Source organism: Anastrepha ludens, chromosome 3 (assembly GCF_028408465.1).
Source record: "Anastrepha ludens isolate Willacy chromosome 3, idAnaLude1.1, whole genome shotgun sequence".
Lineage (NCBI taxonomy): Eukaryota > Metazoa > Arthropoda > Insecta > Diptera > Tephritidae > Anastrepha > Anastrepha ludens.
Genome location: NC_071499.1, coordinates 24,255,036 through 24,273,368, shown reverse-complemented (window position 1 = coordinate 24,273,368; position 18,333 = coordinate 24,255,036). Strand labels below are relative to the sequence as shown.

General features: G+C 36.8%; 1 protein-coding gene across 1 annotated transcript; it reads left to right on the top strand.

Moving 5' to 3' along the window:
• The first annotated feature begins 2,134 nt into the window (after window positions 1-2,134).
• On the top strand, window positions 2,135-12,277 carry LOC128857179 (uncharacterized). Its single transcript, XM_054092807.1, has 4 exons — window positions 2,135-2,454; window positions 2,529-2,663; window positions 11,573-11,783; window positions 11,843-12,277. The coding sequence occupies exons 1-4, from the start codon at window positions 2,194-2,196 to the stop codon at window positions 12,160-12,162; spliced, it is 927 nt and encodes a 308-aa protein (XP_053948782.1). The 5' UTR covers window positions 2,135-2,193; the 3' UTR covers window positions 12,163-12,277.
• Window positions 12,278-18,333: the final 6,056 nt, after the last annotated feature.

The window sequence follows — 18,333 nt, the reverse complement described above, 5'->3', positions numbered from 1 at the left end:
TTTATAAAGAATGGGACATTAACAAGGACACTAAAGTGCAACAATGTGAAAAAAAGAAAAGTGAAGTATCACCCGAGTGAAAATTCAATTGTTTCTTCAATATTAAAAATTGTCACCACCGATGGAAAACCATTTCTGTTCCTGGACAGTGAAGGGTTTAGAGAAATAATGGATCCAATTTATGGCACGAACCCAATAACGCTTAACGCTTTATTAGTTATTAAGCTCAATTCGCAACAAATAATAAATATATATGTTTATAATGGATTCATAAAAAACAGCAAAATAATTGGAGATAAATTTAAATTGTTCTTAAAAAAAATTAATTTTTTTTTATCTACAAGGCAAATTAATGTGAAGACCGTTTGCACTGACTTTTTCAGTCATTTGCTCACTTACTGAGTCTCATTTTGCGAACGTTAATCGTATCTCTCCTTACACGATGTTCTTAAAAGAGCGTCACACGAATGGCTGAACGCAATGCGCTCAAGAAGAAACAAAAACAAAAAGAAACGAAGTCTCTTGCTCAGAGCGAGAGCGAGTGTGTATGCTTTTTTTTTCGGTTGTGTTCGCGAACAGAGCGTAAAGAATAAAACGGTCAACAGTCATTTGCATGCTATGGTTTAATTGAATAGACACCATGTTCCCAGTTACATTTTTGCTACATATTTTTACGCACAGCCGCATCATTAGTTACAATTTTCCGTTGTGTAATAAACCTAACCCAAAAAGTTTATTTTGTTAATGAATTCAAAAGGTACTGCTTGGCAACACTTCGTTGTGAGAGAGCAATCAGCTGACACGATTTTATGGAACACGATGACATTGCTTAGGTCCCTAAGTACAAACACTTTCAGCTGGTTGTCAAACAATGCCCACAGCGGAGATCACCTGATTCCAAAACGCCCTTTTAAGTTACATGTTTGCATAAAAAAGCATTATATATCATAGAAAATCTTATCAAAAAGTCCAAGAAATGATGTAAAAATTCAAATATTTCTGAATAAAAAATATTATTATGGCTAAGAAATATATTACAAATATATATATATATATGTATAATTGGCGCGTACACCCTTTTTTTTGGTGTTTGGCCGAACTCCTCCTCCTATTTGTGGTGTGCGTCTTGATGTTGTTCCACAAATGGAGAGACTTACAGTTTCAAGTCGACTCCGAACGGCAGATATTTTTATGAGGAGCTTTTTCATGGCAAAAATACACTCGGAGGTTTGCCATTGCCTGCCGAGGGGCGACCGCTATTACAAAAATGTTTTTCTTAATTTTGGGAGTTTCACCGAGATTCGAACCAAAGTTCTCTCTGTGAATTCCGAATAGTAGTCGCGCACTAACCCATTCGGCTACGGCGGCCGCCGCAAATCTTCGAAGCCAAAGATATTATTTTGCATTTTTTTTTTTGGCCGATACTCTATGTTTTTAATGTTACTGTAAAAATTCTAATTTGGCATAGCAACCCCGCCATATGCTCAAGCAAAAAGACCAAGCACTCACCCCATCACGCACTTGACTGCCTATCAAACTCACACCAAGGGTGCCTGTCAAAATATAGACAAAAGAAGAGTGTTTCTACTGGTATTTTTGTACAATGCACTTTGATGAGTTTTCATTTACTTGGCGCTCTCATAAAGCTGCAATTTGTGGTGCCGTAGCCATGGCGCCATAGCCGTAACCATAACCATAACCATAGCCACAACATGTATCGGCATTTGTCGATTAGTCATGTCGTAACCATAAACAGCTGATATTGAAATAGAATTAATGACAACATTTGGATTGTCATAAAAACACGAATAATTTTCCACTAAGACAATTAATTTTTCATCGTTCATTTTTAGTATTCAAATTGTTAAAGCAAAGATCAAAAAAAAATGTAAAGTATTTCACAGCTGCTTACGGTTACGGGGAAATACCGAAATTCAATAGATGTATACGGCTACGGTTATGGTTCCGGCACCCATAACAATTTACACTGATGCCCATATGTTTGAACAGCAGATTGCTATGGTTCCGTTTGTGGCTATGGCGGTACAGCACCACTAATAGCAGCTTAAGTTTGATTGTGTCAGCTGACGCGGAACGTACGTTTACGTCGCTGATGGCGGACACCATAAATATGAGTAACTACCAGCATTCCGGCAAAGATAGACGTGAGTAGTGCTCCGCTGACACGCAACGATGGCAGCGGCTAAATTACGACATATTTTGGAACTATCCGCTCAGGATCAAAAGGCCTTCGTCGACTCTTTTGATGTGGTAATTTGCGATTGTGATGGTGTAATGTGGATGATAGTTACACCATTGCCCCGAACTGGAGAGGCTGTGAACACGCTGAAAGCGAATGGCAAGCGGGTGCTCTTTGTAACGAATAACAGTTTGCAGACGGATGAGGGATATGTGAAGAAGTTCAGTGCTATAGGAGTGAAAAACTTTAAAAAAGTAATACCGAATTCGAATATATTCGCGTATTCGCATATTTGCATATTTACTGTATGTTGTGTGTTTGTTATTAGGATGATATTATACACCCAGCTAAGTCTATGGTGCACTATTTGAAGAGTCAGAACATTAAGCAGCCGGTTTTCTCGTTATGCTATGATACGGCTAATGAAACATTGCGAAGCGGAGGCATAAATGTAATTACTTTGGTATGTATAAACATTCAGAAATATACGTGTATATGTATGTATGTACGTTAGAGCGCCTCGCCAAAAAAAGTTCCAGTTTTTCCAACGGAATTAACTCATGACTTATTTTTATGCAATTTTTTATTTTTATTTTTTGCTTTTTTTTGGCTGATCGGCTTGAGGAAAACTGGAATAAGTAGCTACAGTTTTAGAGATTTCGACTTATAAGGTAACACCGGAAAGGTTTTTTCCAGAGTTTTTACTTTTTGGAAAATTAAATCATTCACATTCCAAATTTGTTCTTCGCAAACAAAATTGTTTTAATGCCGTTGATAGAATTTTTAAACATTTTTATGCAGAACTTTTAAGTTTAAGCTCTTTCACCTTCTAAGGAGACTTTTTGCAAGAAGTGTTTTTAAAAATTAATTTTATTTATAAACACATTCGAGCTTTGGAGGTACTTTTAAATTGGTCCAGCGCGCGTAAATCTTAATATTTTTGCGAAATATTTTGACATTATTTAATAAATGTAGTAATTTCGTGAGAAAAAAGTATCGATTAGTTTCGTATAGAGAGTTGAGAGTGATGCACCCTAATTTTATGTCAATTCACGCAATGGAGTAATCCAGAGTGCTTTCAAAGAGGCTTAACGGATATTTCTTTTACCGATGGGTCCAAGAATGAAATAAGTTCTGGAGTCGGATGGTACTTAAACGATAGTACAATAATAAATAACATTACGCTATGGGAGGAATGACAATGGAAATTTTTGCCAACCTGAAAGTAGCCGAATGGATAATTAAGAGGAGATGGAGCGGGAAACAGATTAGAGTCTTTGGTAACAGTTAGGTTGTACTACAGGCTTTGGAGAAGGCAACGCAAACAGATGTTATAAAAAAAATTTTGAGAAAAAAATTTTTTAAAAGACTCTTAACAAAAACAATTTTTCTAAAAAAAATGTTTCTAAAAAGAATTTTTTTTTTAATTTTAACGAAAACAATTTAAAAAAAAAAATTGGTGACAGCAACTAGTGACAGTTAGGTTGCACTAAAGGCTTTGGAGAAGGCAACGCAAACAGATTTTATAAAAAACAACTTTTGAAAAAAAAATTTTATGAAAAAATTTTTTTAAAAAAATTTTAATAAAAAGAATTTTTGTAAAAAAAGTTTAATAAAAAGAATTTGTAAAAAAATTGTAACGAAAAAAAATTTTTCTAAAAATTATTGGTGACAGCAACCTAGTGACAATTACATACGTTGCACTAAAGGCTTTGGAGAAGGCAACACGAACAGATTTTATAAAAAAAAATTTTGAAAAAAATTTTATGAAAAATGTTTTGTAAACAAATTTTAATAAAAAAATGTTTGTATAAAAAATTTTAACAAAACAATTTTTCTAAACATATGTATAAAAAAAATTGTATAAAAAAATTTAAAAAAAATTTTATTAAAAAATGTTTGTAAAAAATTGTTTTTCTAAAAAAAATGTTTAAAAGTTTTTATAAAAAAAATTGTATATGTCGGTAAAATTCATCCATATTTCGATGTAAAATATAATTGTGAATACTATTATGTATTTGTTTTTTACACCATTTTTATTATTACAATATTATTTTGTTTTTTACAAAAATTGTTTTTATTACAACGTTTTTAAAAATTAAACTTTTTAAAACTAGATTCAAAAAAACTCATTTAAATTTTAAATTTTCGGTACGGTGCGCACCAGACTGAGAGGGGCTGCTCCAAAAGGTAGATTACTTGCACTTAGACTATTTCCCCACCTAACTTCTTTCAGTATTTCATTCAGTTATTGCCGCATCTTTTAAGAAAAAAATTGATATTAGAAATTTCCGCTATGGCCAAACACCTGAAATATACAAATTCTTAAATACGCAATGGGTATTCGTGCCTTGTGTAATATACAGTGCATGACAGAAGATTATATCGCAACCTTCGAAATGGACAAATCTAATTGCAAGCTGTTCAAATAAAGTGCAAGGTGTTGTATTATAGAAGTTTTGCTTATTTGCATTACTGGGAAGTCGTACGGTTTTTATTTCATTGACAGTGTTCACTTTTTTTATTTTCTTGTTAGTCGAATACACGTTCCTTTTGTTCACAATTAGCTTTATTTATCAATGAAGAACAAGGCAATCATTCCAGCGCCGCTCTAACATTTCTATATTACTTTTGTCAAACGATTTATCTTTTGCCTCAAAATAGGCCTCAGTTTTAGTGATAGTCTCTTCATTCGAGCGACGAGCATTTTTTAGGTCTGCCAACAGTCAGCAGTCGCTGGGAGCTAAATATGTCAAATAGAGTGGATGTGGGAGCAATTCGAGTTCAATTCATGTACTTTTGCCATTGCTTTGATTGACTTGTGTGTGGCATGGTGCGTTGTCGGGATGAAACAAAACAGTGAGCAAACGCGGCACTCACTTTGAACAGAACTTTCTCTTAGTCAAATGCTCATGCAATATAAAGCCAAGACGTTTTTTTTTTAAATCTGTACGATGTCAGCTAACTGACGCAACTTCACTTTTCGATCATTCAAAACGACTTTGTGGATTTTTTTTTCTAGGTTTTCTGGTGTTACCGGCTCATTGCCTTATTTGGACGTCCACTGCTTTGTGCATCATCGGCGTCTCTACGACCACGTTTGGAGGCAGCAAACCATCGTTTTATTTTTTCTGATGGAGCGGAGTCCCCATAACACTTTTCAAGCCATTGTTTCGCTTGAACGGTATTTTTCCCCATCCCAATGCAGTGTAAATTAAAATACGAAATTCTTTTTGATCTATTGTTTTGAAAATAACAAAAGTGGTCTCACTCTTATACACAATAACTGACGAACTAATGAATAGAATATCATGGAATTTGAACAGCTGTCTGTTTAAGGTTAGTACTAATTGAAAAAGAGGTGAATGCAATAAAACTAGTGCCATCTATGAGTTAGGCCCGCGACTTTTCAGCCCGTGTGTTAAGTTATATAGTCCGGATACATACCCCTATCTCATCGACTGAAGGGCAGAGAGTGCCACCTCTGTAATGGAAATGTTAAGTAGAGAAACATGGGCTTCAGCTAGCCATATCCCACTTGGAGTACATAGATGGTTATTGGAGTACATAGATGGTTAAAAAAAAAATCTGAAGGTATATCTGTAAGGATGAAATAGACTTTGATAGGTAGGTAATGGCACACTTAGACCTGCCGTAGATCCATTGTGATACCACTGGAACTTATCTTTGCACTAAGGATTCCTTTTTAAACCATTAAATTAAATTAAATTAAATTAAACTCGTATCCGCAACATCTGTTAAGAATGCACTACCATCTGCGCGAAGTCTGCTGGTGTGCTGGCTAAGCCTTCACACTCCCATAGGAGGTATCTGATGGTTTTCACTTCTTCTCTACAAAAATCGTAGTATGGGAGTTCCAACCTTCTAGCGTGGTTACCTATTAAACAGTGACAAGTTAATACACCTCTCAGGTTTCTTGTAACTTCTCTATTAAATCTCAATAGGCTTTTTGAGCAACCGCTGTTCCATTTTGGCCACGCCCGGCTGCTTAGTTCGCATGTGGTGAGGTTATGCCGCCCACAAAATGGCGGAAATTTTCGTTGAAAATAGAAGTTTTCACTTTAGACCGCCGCCAAAAATTGTTAAACGAAGAAAAAATAAATGAACAACGTTGGGGGGAAGATTTAATGATACTTTGACTAAATTTGAATTGGTTTTGGTTTCAGATAATTTCCGACCGAGATACAGTGATTACTGCAAAATGTTTTTTGTTTTCAAGACGTTCCCGGACATGATCTGTCACCGGATTATTTTTAAGTATTTCCGCATGAAAAAATTACAGAATATAGTTAAAAGTATGTTTAATAAGGGGGCGTCCATAAATTACGTGAGGTGTTTTTTTCAATTTTCTGAATCTCCCTCCCCCCCTGGTGAGATGTCGTGAGATTTTATTCAACCCCCTCCCCCATCCCCCATCCCCAATCTCACGTGAGATTTTTCAAAATGTGGGTTTCTTATGTAAACGCGATGGATTGTTATTGTAAAAAGAAAAAAAAATTGCTTCGTGCTTTTATTTACAACTAGTTAAGACTAGTAATCAATATTGCTGAGAGTTATAAGTGTAATAAAAATTTAACAATAGAAGACTTAAATCGTAACTACTGCGATTAAAAAAAGAATATCTACTATAATTCAGTCCATGGAGAATCATGCGCGGTTTCAAGAGAGACTATTGGGACCAACATGTCCATATGATTTTCAGTAAAATCATGTGCTCCTTCAACTTCGTTCTAATCTAGCCACTCTAAGCCGTTGACGCCTGCGCACAGTAACTCACTAGCTCGTCTTGTGACAATCCGTGAGGGTCGCACTTTGCGGAACATACGCGCTTGCTTAGCTGGTGCAATGTGGGCTGCTCGCCTGTGCTCTGCAGCTCTTGTGATAGATGCGAAGTAAATACCGCATGTACTGCAGCATATTTTCTCTAAATCATCACGTATACTTGGGCAATAGAGATCTATAGGCGTGCTGAGGAAGGCATTGAGCGGTTGAATCGGTACGCGTATTAGAAATGGAGCAAATGATTTTCCGTCATGTTCTTTAAAGTCCGGAATTGTCAAACGTCACCCTGAGTGATAGGGCGTTCGGCTCATAGTGGCGCGAAAACAACCGACGGGCTACACTGTACCGCAAATTCAGATTAAATTGAGCTATTTGGTATAAAACAAATATGGTGGTTTGACAGTAGTAATGTATAACGTCGAAGTATGAATGAAATTATTTTCTTTCGAACGAATTAGTGAATGATCTTAATCATACTACGATTACGCTTGAGATTAAATCTTAAGCATTTACAATTTTTGACGTGATAACGTCTTATAATTCGATTTAACAGGCTGCACGCACGAAAAAATGTGTCGTTACCTTGCTCATATGTAGTTACCTTGCTCATTAGTGTTACCTTGCTCATATTAGTGTTACCTTGCTCATTAGTGTTACCTTGCTCATATTAGTGTTACCTTGCTCATTGCCGTTACCTTGCTCATTGCATTGAATGAACTGCAAGCGAAAGGGCGGAACGAACGACAAAGCAAACAAAGCAAACGAACGGCAACGTTCGACATCTTGCTCTCTCCTACTTAAGTGAGCGTATATATGTATGTATGTATATGCGCATATGTACATATATAAATTCACGTATTTGTATTTGCATATGCCTTCTTATTGATTATTATTAATTTGATTCACTTGAAGAATTTAAAATAATATAAAACCAAGTTTGTTAATAATACCTGTTGTTTTAATGTTATAATTATTAATTTTTTTATTATATATGAAGGAAAAAATGTATGGTAATATTTACCATATACCTTATAAGATATGTTGTCTATACTAATGTTATAAAGAGGAAAACTTTGTTTGTTTGTAATGAATAGGCTCAAAACTACTGGACCGATTTTAAAAATTCTTTCACCATTCGAAAGCTACATCATCCACGAGTAACATGGATTATATTTTATTTTGGAAATAGGGCTCGAGATATAGGTCAAAACGTGGACCCGGGTAACTTTCGGATGTGCATGTACAATATGGGTATCAAATGGAAGCTGTTGGTAAATACTTTAGTACAGAGTATTTTTCATGCCGCTCCGTGACTAGGGTCTCGAGATAGAGACCAAAACGTGGACCCTAGAATGTGTTTGTACAATATGGATATCAAATTGAAGCTGTTGGTGAATGCTTTAGTACAGAGTATTTTTCATGCCGCTCCGTGACTGGGGTCTCGAGATATAGGTCAAAACGTGGACCCGGGTAACCTTTGGTTGTGTATGTACAATATGGGTATCAAATGAAAGCTGTTGATAAGTGCTTTAATACGGGGTAGTTTTCATACCTATTGATGACTAGGGTCTCGAAATATATGCCAAAACGTCGACCCGCCGTGTCTTTGAACCGAATTAAACCAAACTTACACACATTGTTAAGTAGGTATTGAAGATGATTTCCGTATAGTTTGAATACCTATTGGTGGATAGGGTCTCAAGATATAGGTCAAAACGTGGACCCGGGTAACCTTCGGACGTGTATGTACAATATGGGTATCAAATGAAAGCTGTTGGTGAATGCTTTAGTACAGAGTATTTTTCATGCCGCTCCGTGACTGGGGTCTCGAGATATAGGTCAAAACGTGGACCCGGCTAACCTTTGGTTGTGTATGTACAATATGGGTATCAAATGAAAGCTGTTGATAAGTGCTTTAATACGGGGTAATTTGTTATGTTATGTAATGTAATGTTATGTTATGTTATGTTATGTTATGTTATGTTATGTTATGTTATGTTATGTTATGTTATGTTATGTTATGTTATGTTATGTTATGTTATGTTATGTTATGCTATGTTATGTTATGTTATGTTATGTTATGTTATGTTATGTTATGTTATGTTATGTTATGTTATGTTATGTTATGTTATGTTATGTTATGTTGTGTTATGTTGTGTTATGTTATGTTATGTTATGTTATGTTAAAGTATATTATGTCATGTTAATGTTAACTCATTCTCTATATCCATACAAAATATCTATCAAACAAATAAAATTAAAATTTTCTTTTAAAAAATGCAACCATTCAATCAGTATTTTCTTATGACGTTATCACGTTAAACTATCGTCAGTAAACCGACTTTACAGACAACCTCTTTTTTTTTTGTTTCAATCAGAAAAAAAATTGCGTGATATTTGCCGAGACCCCCCCTCTCTCCAACGTAAGATTAGATGAGATTTGACTCGACCCCCTCCCCCCCTTAAACATCTCACGTAATTTATGGACGCCCCCTAATGTACAAAAGGTTTAAATAAATTTGATCAATCCATATTTAAGAAAAAAATTCCCAAAAATAGTGTTTTTTCCGCTGAAACCCTTACCCCATCCCCCCTAATTGACTTAGACCACTTTCCAAATTAATGGAATGCCCTATAAATAACTTAGTGCAATAAAGAGCTATGAGTCTTATTTGAAACAAAAACTCAAATGAAATAATTCATGAACATTTATTAATTATTTTTAAAAAGCAATCCATTTTTATCATTTTTTCTAATTTTTAATCTTTTATGTTTTAATCTTTATGTTTTTCTTCCGTTACTGGTCTAGAGGTGGTGTATAATGGAAGTAATTTAATATTTTCGTAAATTTTTGGTCTCCCTCTTTTAGGTGAAACATTCAAAACGTGGAATTTAGAATCATCTACTAAATTTCGTCGAAATAAAATCCGGTTGCGACATTCGAATTACCGAAAATGGTTTTTTCCTTCTACACTTTTCTATCAATTCATAATAATGCTTAGGGTTGCACGAGGTGTGTTCAAAAATTATGGCGAATTTTGAATTCTCGCAGGTTACGTATATTCGAATTTTGATTTTTCTGTGGCGATATGTTGGTACTCATGTCTCTCACTTATGCCGACGAGTTCGGCCATTTTGAATATTCAGTTAATTGTTGACAGCTGCTTTGCTTGCATGTGTTTCGGCTCGTCTTCCATTTTTACCTATTCAAAAAGATGGATCAAAGAACTTGTGTCAAATGTTGTGTGAAAAACGAAATTAAGTGCTCGGATGAATTCCGAATGTTGACTGTGTCATAGGGAGAAGCTACTTTGGACCAAAGCAACGTTCATCGGTGATTCAAAGTGTTCTCAGAAGACCGAGAAGATGTGAACGACGAAAAGTGTGCCGGACGCCCGAGCACTTCAATAACAGACGAAAAAATTGATGAAGTGAAAATGATATTGGCAATCGTCGAATCACCGTTAGAGAAGTTGCTGAGACACCTAGACATATCGATTGGCTCGTGACATTCGATTTTTTTTTTCAATGATTTGGGCATGAGACGGGTCGCCGTAAAATTCGTACCAAAACTGCTCAATTTCGACCAAAAGCAGCATCGCATTAACTTTGCTAATGCAATGTTGGACTCTGTCCGCGACGACCCAAATTTGCTCCAGAGTGTCATAACTGTCATGACGAAACGTGGGTTTATGGTTATGGTGTGGAAACCAAAGCTCAATCATCTCAATGGAAGCTGCCGCACGAACCAAGACCGAAAGAAGCGTGCCGAGCTCGGTCGAATGTAAAAGTTTTGCTTACGGCTTTCTTCGATTGCAGGGGCGTTGTGCATCATGAGTTCTTACCACAGGGTAAAACGCTCAATAAGGAATATTACCTGCAAGTCATGCGCAATTGGCGCGAAACAATCCGCCAGAAACGCCCGGATTTGTGGAAGAACAAAAATTGGCTCTTGCATCACGATAACGCCCCTGCGCACACAGCGTTGCTTGTGCGCGGCTTTTTGGCCAAAAACAACACACTAATGATGCCACAACCACCGTATTACCCAGATCTGGTCCCCTGTGACTTTTTCTTGTTCCCGAAACTGAAGAGGCCCATGAAAGCACGACGCTACGCTACGATTGACGATAAAGAAGGAGAAGCTGAACAAGATAAATAAAATAAAATGATTTTTTGAGGTGCTTCGAAGATTGGCACACGTGCATAATATCTCATAGGGATTACTGTGAAGAGGACAAAATAGATATTAATGAATAAATAAATAATTTTTGAAAAAACACAAAATTCGTGATACTTTTTCAACACTCCTCGTATAAGCAAGTTGCTTTTTTTATTTTCATTTCTATCAAATCGAAATCACGGTCATTCGGTAGAAAGCAATGACCCGATACCAAAAACTTGTGGTCTACTGTTTCAATACGACGGTTATGTACCTCATGACTTTCTTTGAGAAAGGTCACGCGCTATTTTCAAGTTATGTTTATATGTACTTTATTAAAATTTTTGTCTTAGACGACTTTCATAATCAGATATTTACGTTAATTATTCTGTTTGCTACTGTTGTAGGAGGCTCCATCAAACATGCAAAATGTGCAAACGTTTGTCGATATTACAAAGCCTAAACAAAAAGTTGGTGCTGTCTTATACGATATTAATGTAAATTTAAATTATGTGCAAGTCTGTGCGGCTACACGTTATCTAAAAGATAAAGATTGCGCTTTAATTGCAGCCGGCACGGACTGGCTGTTGCCAATGACATCAGATTTCACGATGCCAGGTTTGTTTCTACACCTTTTCAACCGTAATTTTTTTAATTTATTTTCGCTTTGTTTTTAGGATTCTGTGATACGCTCCAAACAATACAGAGGTTTACGCACAAGGAGGCTATAATTGTCAGCAAACCGGCGGCATTGTTGGGTGACATAGTGAAAGAAATTTACAAATTGAAAGATCCGAAACGTTGCCTGTTTATTGGCGATTCTATGACGCACGACATACGCTTCGCCCTCGCAGTTGGCTTTCAAGCGTTGCTCGTTTTGTCCGGTAGCACTCCGAAAGAGGAAATGTTGGCAGCCGACATTGAGCAGCAACCTGATTATTACGCGGATGGCATAGCCGATTTCATAACACTTTTTGAGAATATTGCAAATGCTTAGAATAAAATCGTAGAAGGATTATTGTTAATAAATGTTGGCAAGTATGAAATTTTATAGCCTTGCAAAACGTATTCGAAATAAATCTTCATATCAAGCAGTCCATGAGTGATAAAAATCAATGTTTTTTATATGTGCGAGGTTTGTTCAAAATAAGGTGATTCTTATATTTGTCGAAGAATATTCACTCATTCGTGAATATCTGTTAATCCAGATTCAATGCACTTCTGCTGGAGCTTTTTCCAATTCTCGAAGCACTACTGATACGCAATCAAATACTTGGGAATAATGGCAGCTAAAAGATTGTCTTTCAAAGCACACTTCGAGTATGTCAGCGAAAAAAGCATCCACCACTACGACGGCGTTGTCGTTGACGACGGCTGATGTTAAACGTACGAGAACCAAATAAAAATCACCGTCAGCTTTTGGCTAATGTCATGAAAAGCCACATTTTGTAAGGTGCACCAATTTGGGCGAATAAAAAAAATCATGTAGCATACTTCCGAGGTCTCGTGCAATCTACCTATCGGTTATGCGCACTACGCGTATGTAGAGCATTTAAAACGGTGTCCGACGATGCAGGCTTAATGATATCTGGCATGTACCCGCTAGACATATTAGCAATGGAAGCTGCCCACAGAGGCATGTAAGCTCGTCTCCTTGTGCGGCGTTACGAGAAAATTGTATCTCGATGAGTGTCAAACAAGGTGGGATAACTCTGTAAAAGGGCGTTGGACGCTCAAATGCATTCCCAACCTAAAGCTTTGGTTAACGAGGCCACATGGAGAAGTGGACTTCTACCCGACCCAGTTTTTGAGTGGACATGGATGCTTCAAAGATTATTTACTATGTAAAGGTTTAACCGCGACCGCGACCGCGACCACGGCCACTGTAGCCGAATAGGTTGGTGCGTGACTACTATTCGGAATTCAAACCAAAAAGCAGAAAAAAGTTTTTTCTAATAGCGGTCGCCCCTCGGCAGGCAATGGCAAATCTACGAGTGTATTTCTACTATGAAAAAGCTCCTCATAAAAAATATCTGCCGTTCGAAGTCGGCTTGAAACTGTAGGTCCCTCCATTTGTGGAACGATATCAAGACTAACGCACAAATAGGAGGAGGAGCTTGGCCAAACACCCAAAAAGGGTATACGCGCCAATTATATATATAGGGGTTTCAAATAAGAGGTGTTATTTTGATATTCAAAGAAAAATGCTATTTTTTAATATAAATGGTCGGATGTTTATTTCATTATAAAGAAGAAGGTATGCCGTTAATAGTGGAAATTAACATCAGGCAAATGACCACCACGATCACGCTTACAGGACAATATCCTTTTCATGAAATTTTCCATAACCGAATTTCAAGGTGGCTGCTCTATATCCTCGAATTCCATCTTTGAGGTCTTGAATCTCCCCTGGGCTGTTGGCGTAGACCTTCTCTTTCACGTGGCCCTAAAGAAAAAAGTCACAAGTTGTTAAATCACAAGATCTCGGTGACCAATTGTGATCACCTCTTCGAGAGTTATCACGGTGCGGAAACTTTTCCCGTAAAAGATCAATGATTTCGTTGTTTGTGTGGCACGTAGCGCTGTCTTAAAAAATTACGCTGGGCGTAAAAAATTGTTAATCATCTCTCGATAGCGATAGATAACACCTGTTATTGGAAACCCCATTATTTCACAGATGGTCGATGATATTTGTCGAGGTTTTGGTCAAAAAAGTGCACACAATATGAGCCTTGAGAGACGGTGCGTTATCGTGGTGCAAGATCTATGAATTTTCTTTCCAAAAATTGGGCCGTTTCCTATGCACTTCCTTCCTTTTCTCTCAAATGACACATAACTTCCTAATAATATTCTTTATTTACCGTACAACCATTTGGAATGAATTCCGAGTGCACAACACCAGGATAATCAAAGAAAACGAGTAGTATGGCTTTCACTTTTGACCGACCTTGACGTGGCTTTTTGGGTTTCGACTCATGTGGATAGCATCATTCAGCCGTCTGGTTGCATGTTGGCTGGTTTGCATGTCAAAGTCATCTCACTCACACGTCTCATCACCTGTTATGAAGCGCTGGATAAACGTTGGGTCCGAATTCACTTGCCACTTGTCTTCAGCCAGCTTCTTCCGTTGAATTTTTTGAAAAGAATTCAACTCTTTTGGAACGAACCGAGCAGCCACGCGTCTCATGCCCCATTGATGGTTTAAAATGTTGCAAATTGATTTGTGAGACACGCTAAGGTCCCGAGCTACCTCCTTCAAACTTAAATGATGGTTTTCCGGCAACATTTCCCTGACTTTGTCGACATTTTCATCCGCTGAAGACGTTAATGGGCGACCAAAACGGGGCAAATCTTCCACGACTTCTCGGCCCTCTGCAAAAGCCTTATACCACTCGTAGACCCGTGTTTTTGATAAAGCGCACTTGCCATAGGCTTTTTGCAACATTTTCAACGATTCGGCATACGAAATCCCGTCCATAACACAAAATTTAAGACAAATTCTTTGTTTGATATTTTTATCCATAGTGAAAATCGCAGAGCACACCTGCGATTGACTGATATAATTATATGGCAAAAACAAGCTAATTGACAGATCACAAGTGACTAATTCACAGTTATTTCAACTCACATTGAAGGGTTCCTAGGAAAGCAGGCAGGTAGCAAAATGGATTTATTCGTACACTTACAGCTCATGATATTATTGCTGCAAAAGTAACAGTAAATATCGTTTGTGTTTTTACTAATATTGCTGAAAACGAAATAAGATTGGGTTTTCTTAGTTTTTTTGGCCGATTCAGTTTCAGTTGCACGAAAGTTTGAAAGTGACAAAATGTGATGAAGGGCAGATTTACCATTAGAAATGCATGAAATTGGTATTAAATTGTACTTGGAAAACAAGTCTCTGCGCGAAATCGGCAAAACAATTGGCAAATCGCATTCTAATTTGCAAAGAATTACTGCTAACCTGGGAATTGAAATCCCAAAAACATCGCTTAAATTGTGTCAACAGGCCCCCTGGACTTTCTCCCCCACCTCAATAAACTCTGATCGCCACAAGTTCTATAAAAATAACACTAGCTCCGAACTGTTCAAACAACTCTACGACGAACTAGTCAACAGAGAAGAGTTCGCTAGTAGAACTCACATATTTACAGACGGGTCTAAATCCGGCTATAGCACAACTTTCGCTGTAGTGTAAGTTAAGGGGGGAAGCTGGTCTAGAGCGCAAAAAATGGGCATATTTTATGAATTTATTTTGACTCAACAAAGGAATCAATCGAAAATCTGTGAAATAGGTTTAATAATATAGCTTTCATGGTACAAATACAAAATTTTTCGTCTGAATTAATTTCAAAATGGCCGCTGTCCAGCAGTTCTCCTAAGGCGCCTTTTTTTCTAGTGGGTCCATTGCCGAAGACGTAAACTCCTTAATTTTTGTCCTGGATTTTTCGATTTTTTCAAAATTCTAGACCCCCTTAAGCAGAAATAACTGCTGGCCACCTTCATACACGGATATGCTCTCTGATGTGTTCCTACCAGCGAACATCTTAAGCATACGACTTTACAGCGCTTCTACAGTTGCAATGCAAGTGTGAGTCGACTGCTGTGAAAGCGAGTTCAGTTAACAGCGAACAGCACACGCATTACTTGCAGTTACAATGAAAGTGTGAGGCGACTGTTATGAGAGCGACCAGAGCAATTAACAGCGATGAGTAATAAACTGTGAAACTCACTATTGTCCAATTAGAATTTGTAAATGGGAGTTCTGTTGAAAATGGATCTTTCTTTTAGCAGAGGACTCCGGTGGTAAAGGTTGCGTTGAATAAAGTTAATAATTTTTATATTATAAAAACTTATAATTCTATAATTTGTACACAATAATGGTGCACTGATAACAGGAGGCTTGTTACCAAGTTATAGCTCAATATTTTCATCCGAAGCAACCGCTATCCTTAAAGCAATGGAATTTGCGTCGAAATCGAAAGGTAAATTTGCCATATTTACTGATAGCTTTTCGGTAATGCAAGGGCTATCCAACATTTACGGTAGTAGTCAAATTCTCTCTCAAATACGGGATTACTTAATAAAAAATGGAGACAAAATACGTATCGTCTGGATTCCAAGTCACAAAGGCATTCTGGGAAATGAATCGGCAGATCTAGCGGCCAAGTACATGCACTAATCTCCAGTCTTTCTATTTATTCCACTTGTCTCTAAAGACCTTCAAGCCTACATAAACAGCTATCTCCTACAACAAAAATATGCATCGCAGACTGCAAAACTGGAATCTAATTTATACAGACGGTTCAAAAACGGAGCACACTACCTCGCTTTCAATTATTAGTAGCGACCTCCGACTTGAAAAACTCTTTCGTCATGATGAAAACAGCTCTATCTTTACCGTTGAGACTCAAGCATTGCTAGGAGCCGTTAATACGTGTAAAGTAATCCAAGGAAAACATCTGATTTGCTCTGACTCATTATCTGCCATAAAAGCACTGCTTAACATTCAACACAAAAACGAGACTATTCAAAAGATCAGAAATGCATTAATCCAATACCCTACTAAGATAAGAATAATGTGGATTCCAAGTCATGTTGGCATCCGTGGAAACGAACTAGCTGACGAAGCCGCAAAATTTGCTACAACAGCACCTATTATCACTCAAAAAACTATTAACAAAAATGACATCATAAGGTCAGTAAAATACCACTACTCACAAATAAATAGAGATAAATGGAGCAGATACATTGACGGGTACAAAAGTTTCAACGAAGAAGGATTAGCCATTAAGTATGCATATAATTTTTCCAGAAATGAACTTATAAAATATACACGCTTAAGGCTCTGCCATACGCGACTAACACACAAACATATTGTATTATGGAGAAAATACCACCGCCAACATGTCAACTTTGTCTAACCAGCGCACTAACTTTCGAACATTTAGTTTACAACTGTAGCTATATTAAAAGTATGCAACTACAATTATTCAATGAAATATGTTTTCCCAAATTGTTAAAAAATGTTACCTCAGAAAACATTACCAATACCATATTGCTCTTAAAAAGATGTGGCATTTATTATTCAATTTAAACAACTTTAATCTGATTATCTGATCAATCTATATTAGGCCGAGGACCACAGTTGTTAGTTGCCTAGTTTTACGGTTTATTTATGTAATTTAATTATGTAAGTAAATTTACTAAATAAAATAAATAAATAAAAATACTAAACGTGTACCTATCTTCGGTTCCAAAAACCCCTCTGAACTTTTGAAAAATACCACAACAGAGAATGTCATTAAAATATACATATAACTTTATGAAGGTAATCGGCCCAATTGAAAGCTTGTAAAATTGTCATTTATCCTATACCTTAAAACTTAAACATAACCTTATAATTACCAAGCACCGAAGGCCCAAGCAGCTAGTGTGGCCTTTTTTTTGTTTTCAAGTTAGTGTAATATTTTATATTATTCTAATAAATAATAATAATAATACGTTAATACTGGCAAATTGGAAGCTAGTCCCCACCAAGGCGGAAGGCGAAAAATATTGACTTCATGGAGGAACGCAACAGAGTAGCATCAGTCGCACAAAATGCAAAAATAACTATGTAAGCCGAAATATTCAAGAGTCTTTGCATAAAAAATCAAGCCCACAAACAATCCGTAACTGTCTGCATAAGGCTGGTTATCATTAGCAGAGAGGCACGCCGCAAGCCCTACATTGCAAGTTTTTAACAGAGAGAAGAGAGTGGCGCTCGCCAAACGCTATATAATTGAGCTAAATTCTTTTTGGGAAACTGTCACATTCGTCATTAATGTTTTGGGATGAGTTGGTTATCCAAAGATTGGCGGGAAGAAACTACAGAACTGAATGAAAACAAAATCTTATTCCTACCGTTAAGCATGGAGGAGGAAATACAATGGTTTGGGCGTGCATAGTTGCATATGGAATATGCAAAATGGTTTATAAAGATGATAAAATGGACAAACATCTGTATTTAAACATTTTGAAGAATAATTTGTATGAAAGTGCCGTGAAACTTGGACTGGATGGTAAAGGGTTCTTGTTTCAACGAGGCAATGACCCAAAACACTCATCTTATCTCATGCAAGAATGCCTTATTTACCACCTCAATCACCGGATCTGAACCCAATTG

Excerpts from the sequence above, each read along its gene's own strand:
- LOC128857179 (XM_054092807.1), top strand. The coding sequence starts at position 2,194 with ATGGCAGCGGCTAAATTACGACATATTTTGGAACTATCCGCTCAGGAT. Across the intron at positions 2,455-2,528 it reads GAGTGAAAAACTTTAAAAAA|GATGATATTATACACCCAGC; the intron begins GTAATACCGAAT and ends GTTTGTTATTAG. Across the intron at positions 2,664-11,572 it reads GCATAAATGTAATTACTTTG|GAGGCTCCATCAAACATGCA; the intron begins GTATGTATAAAC and ends CTACTGTTGTAG.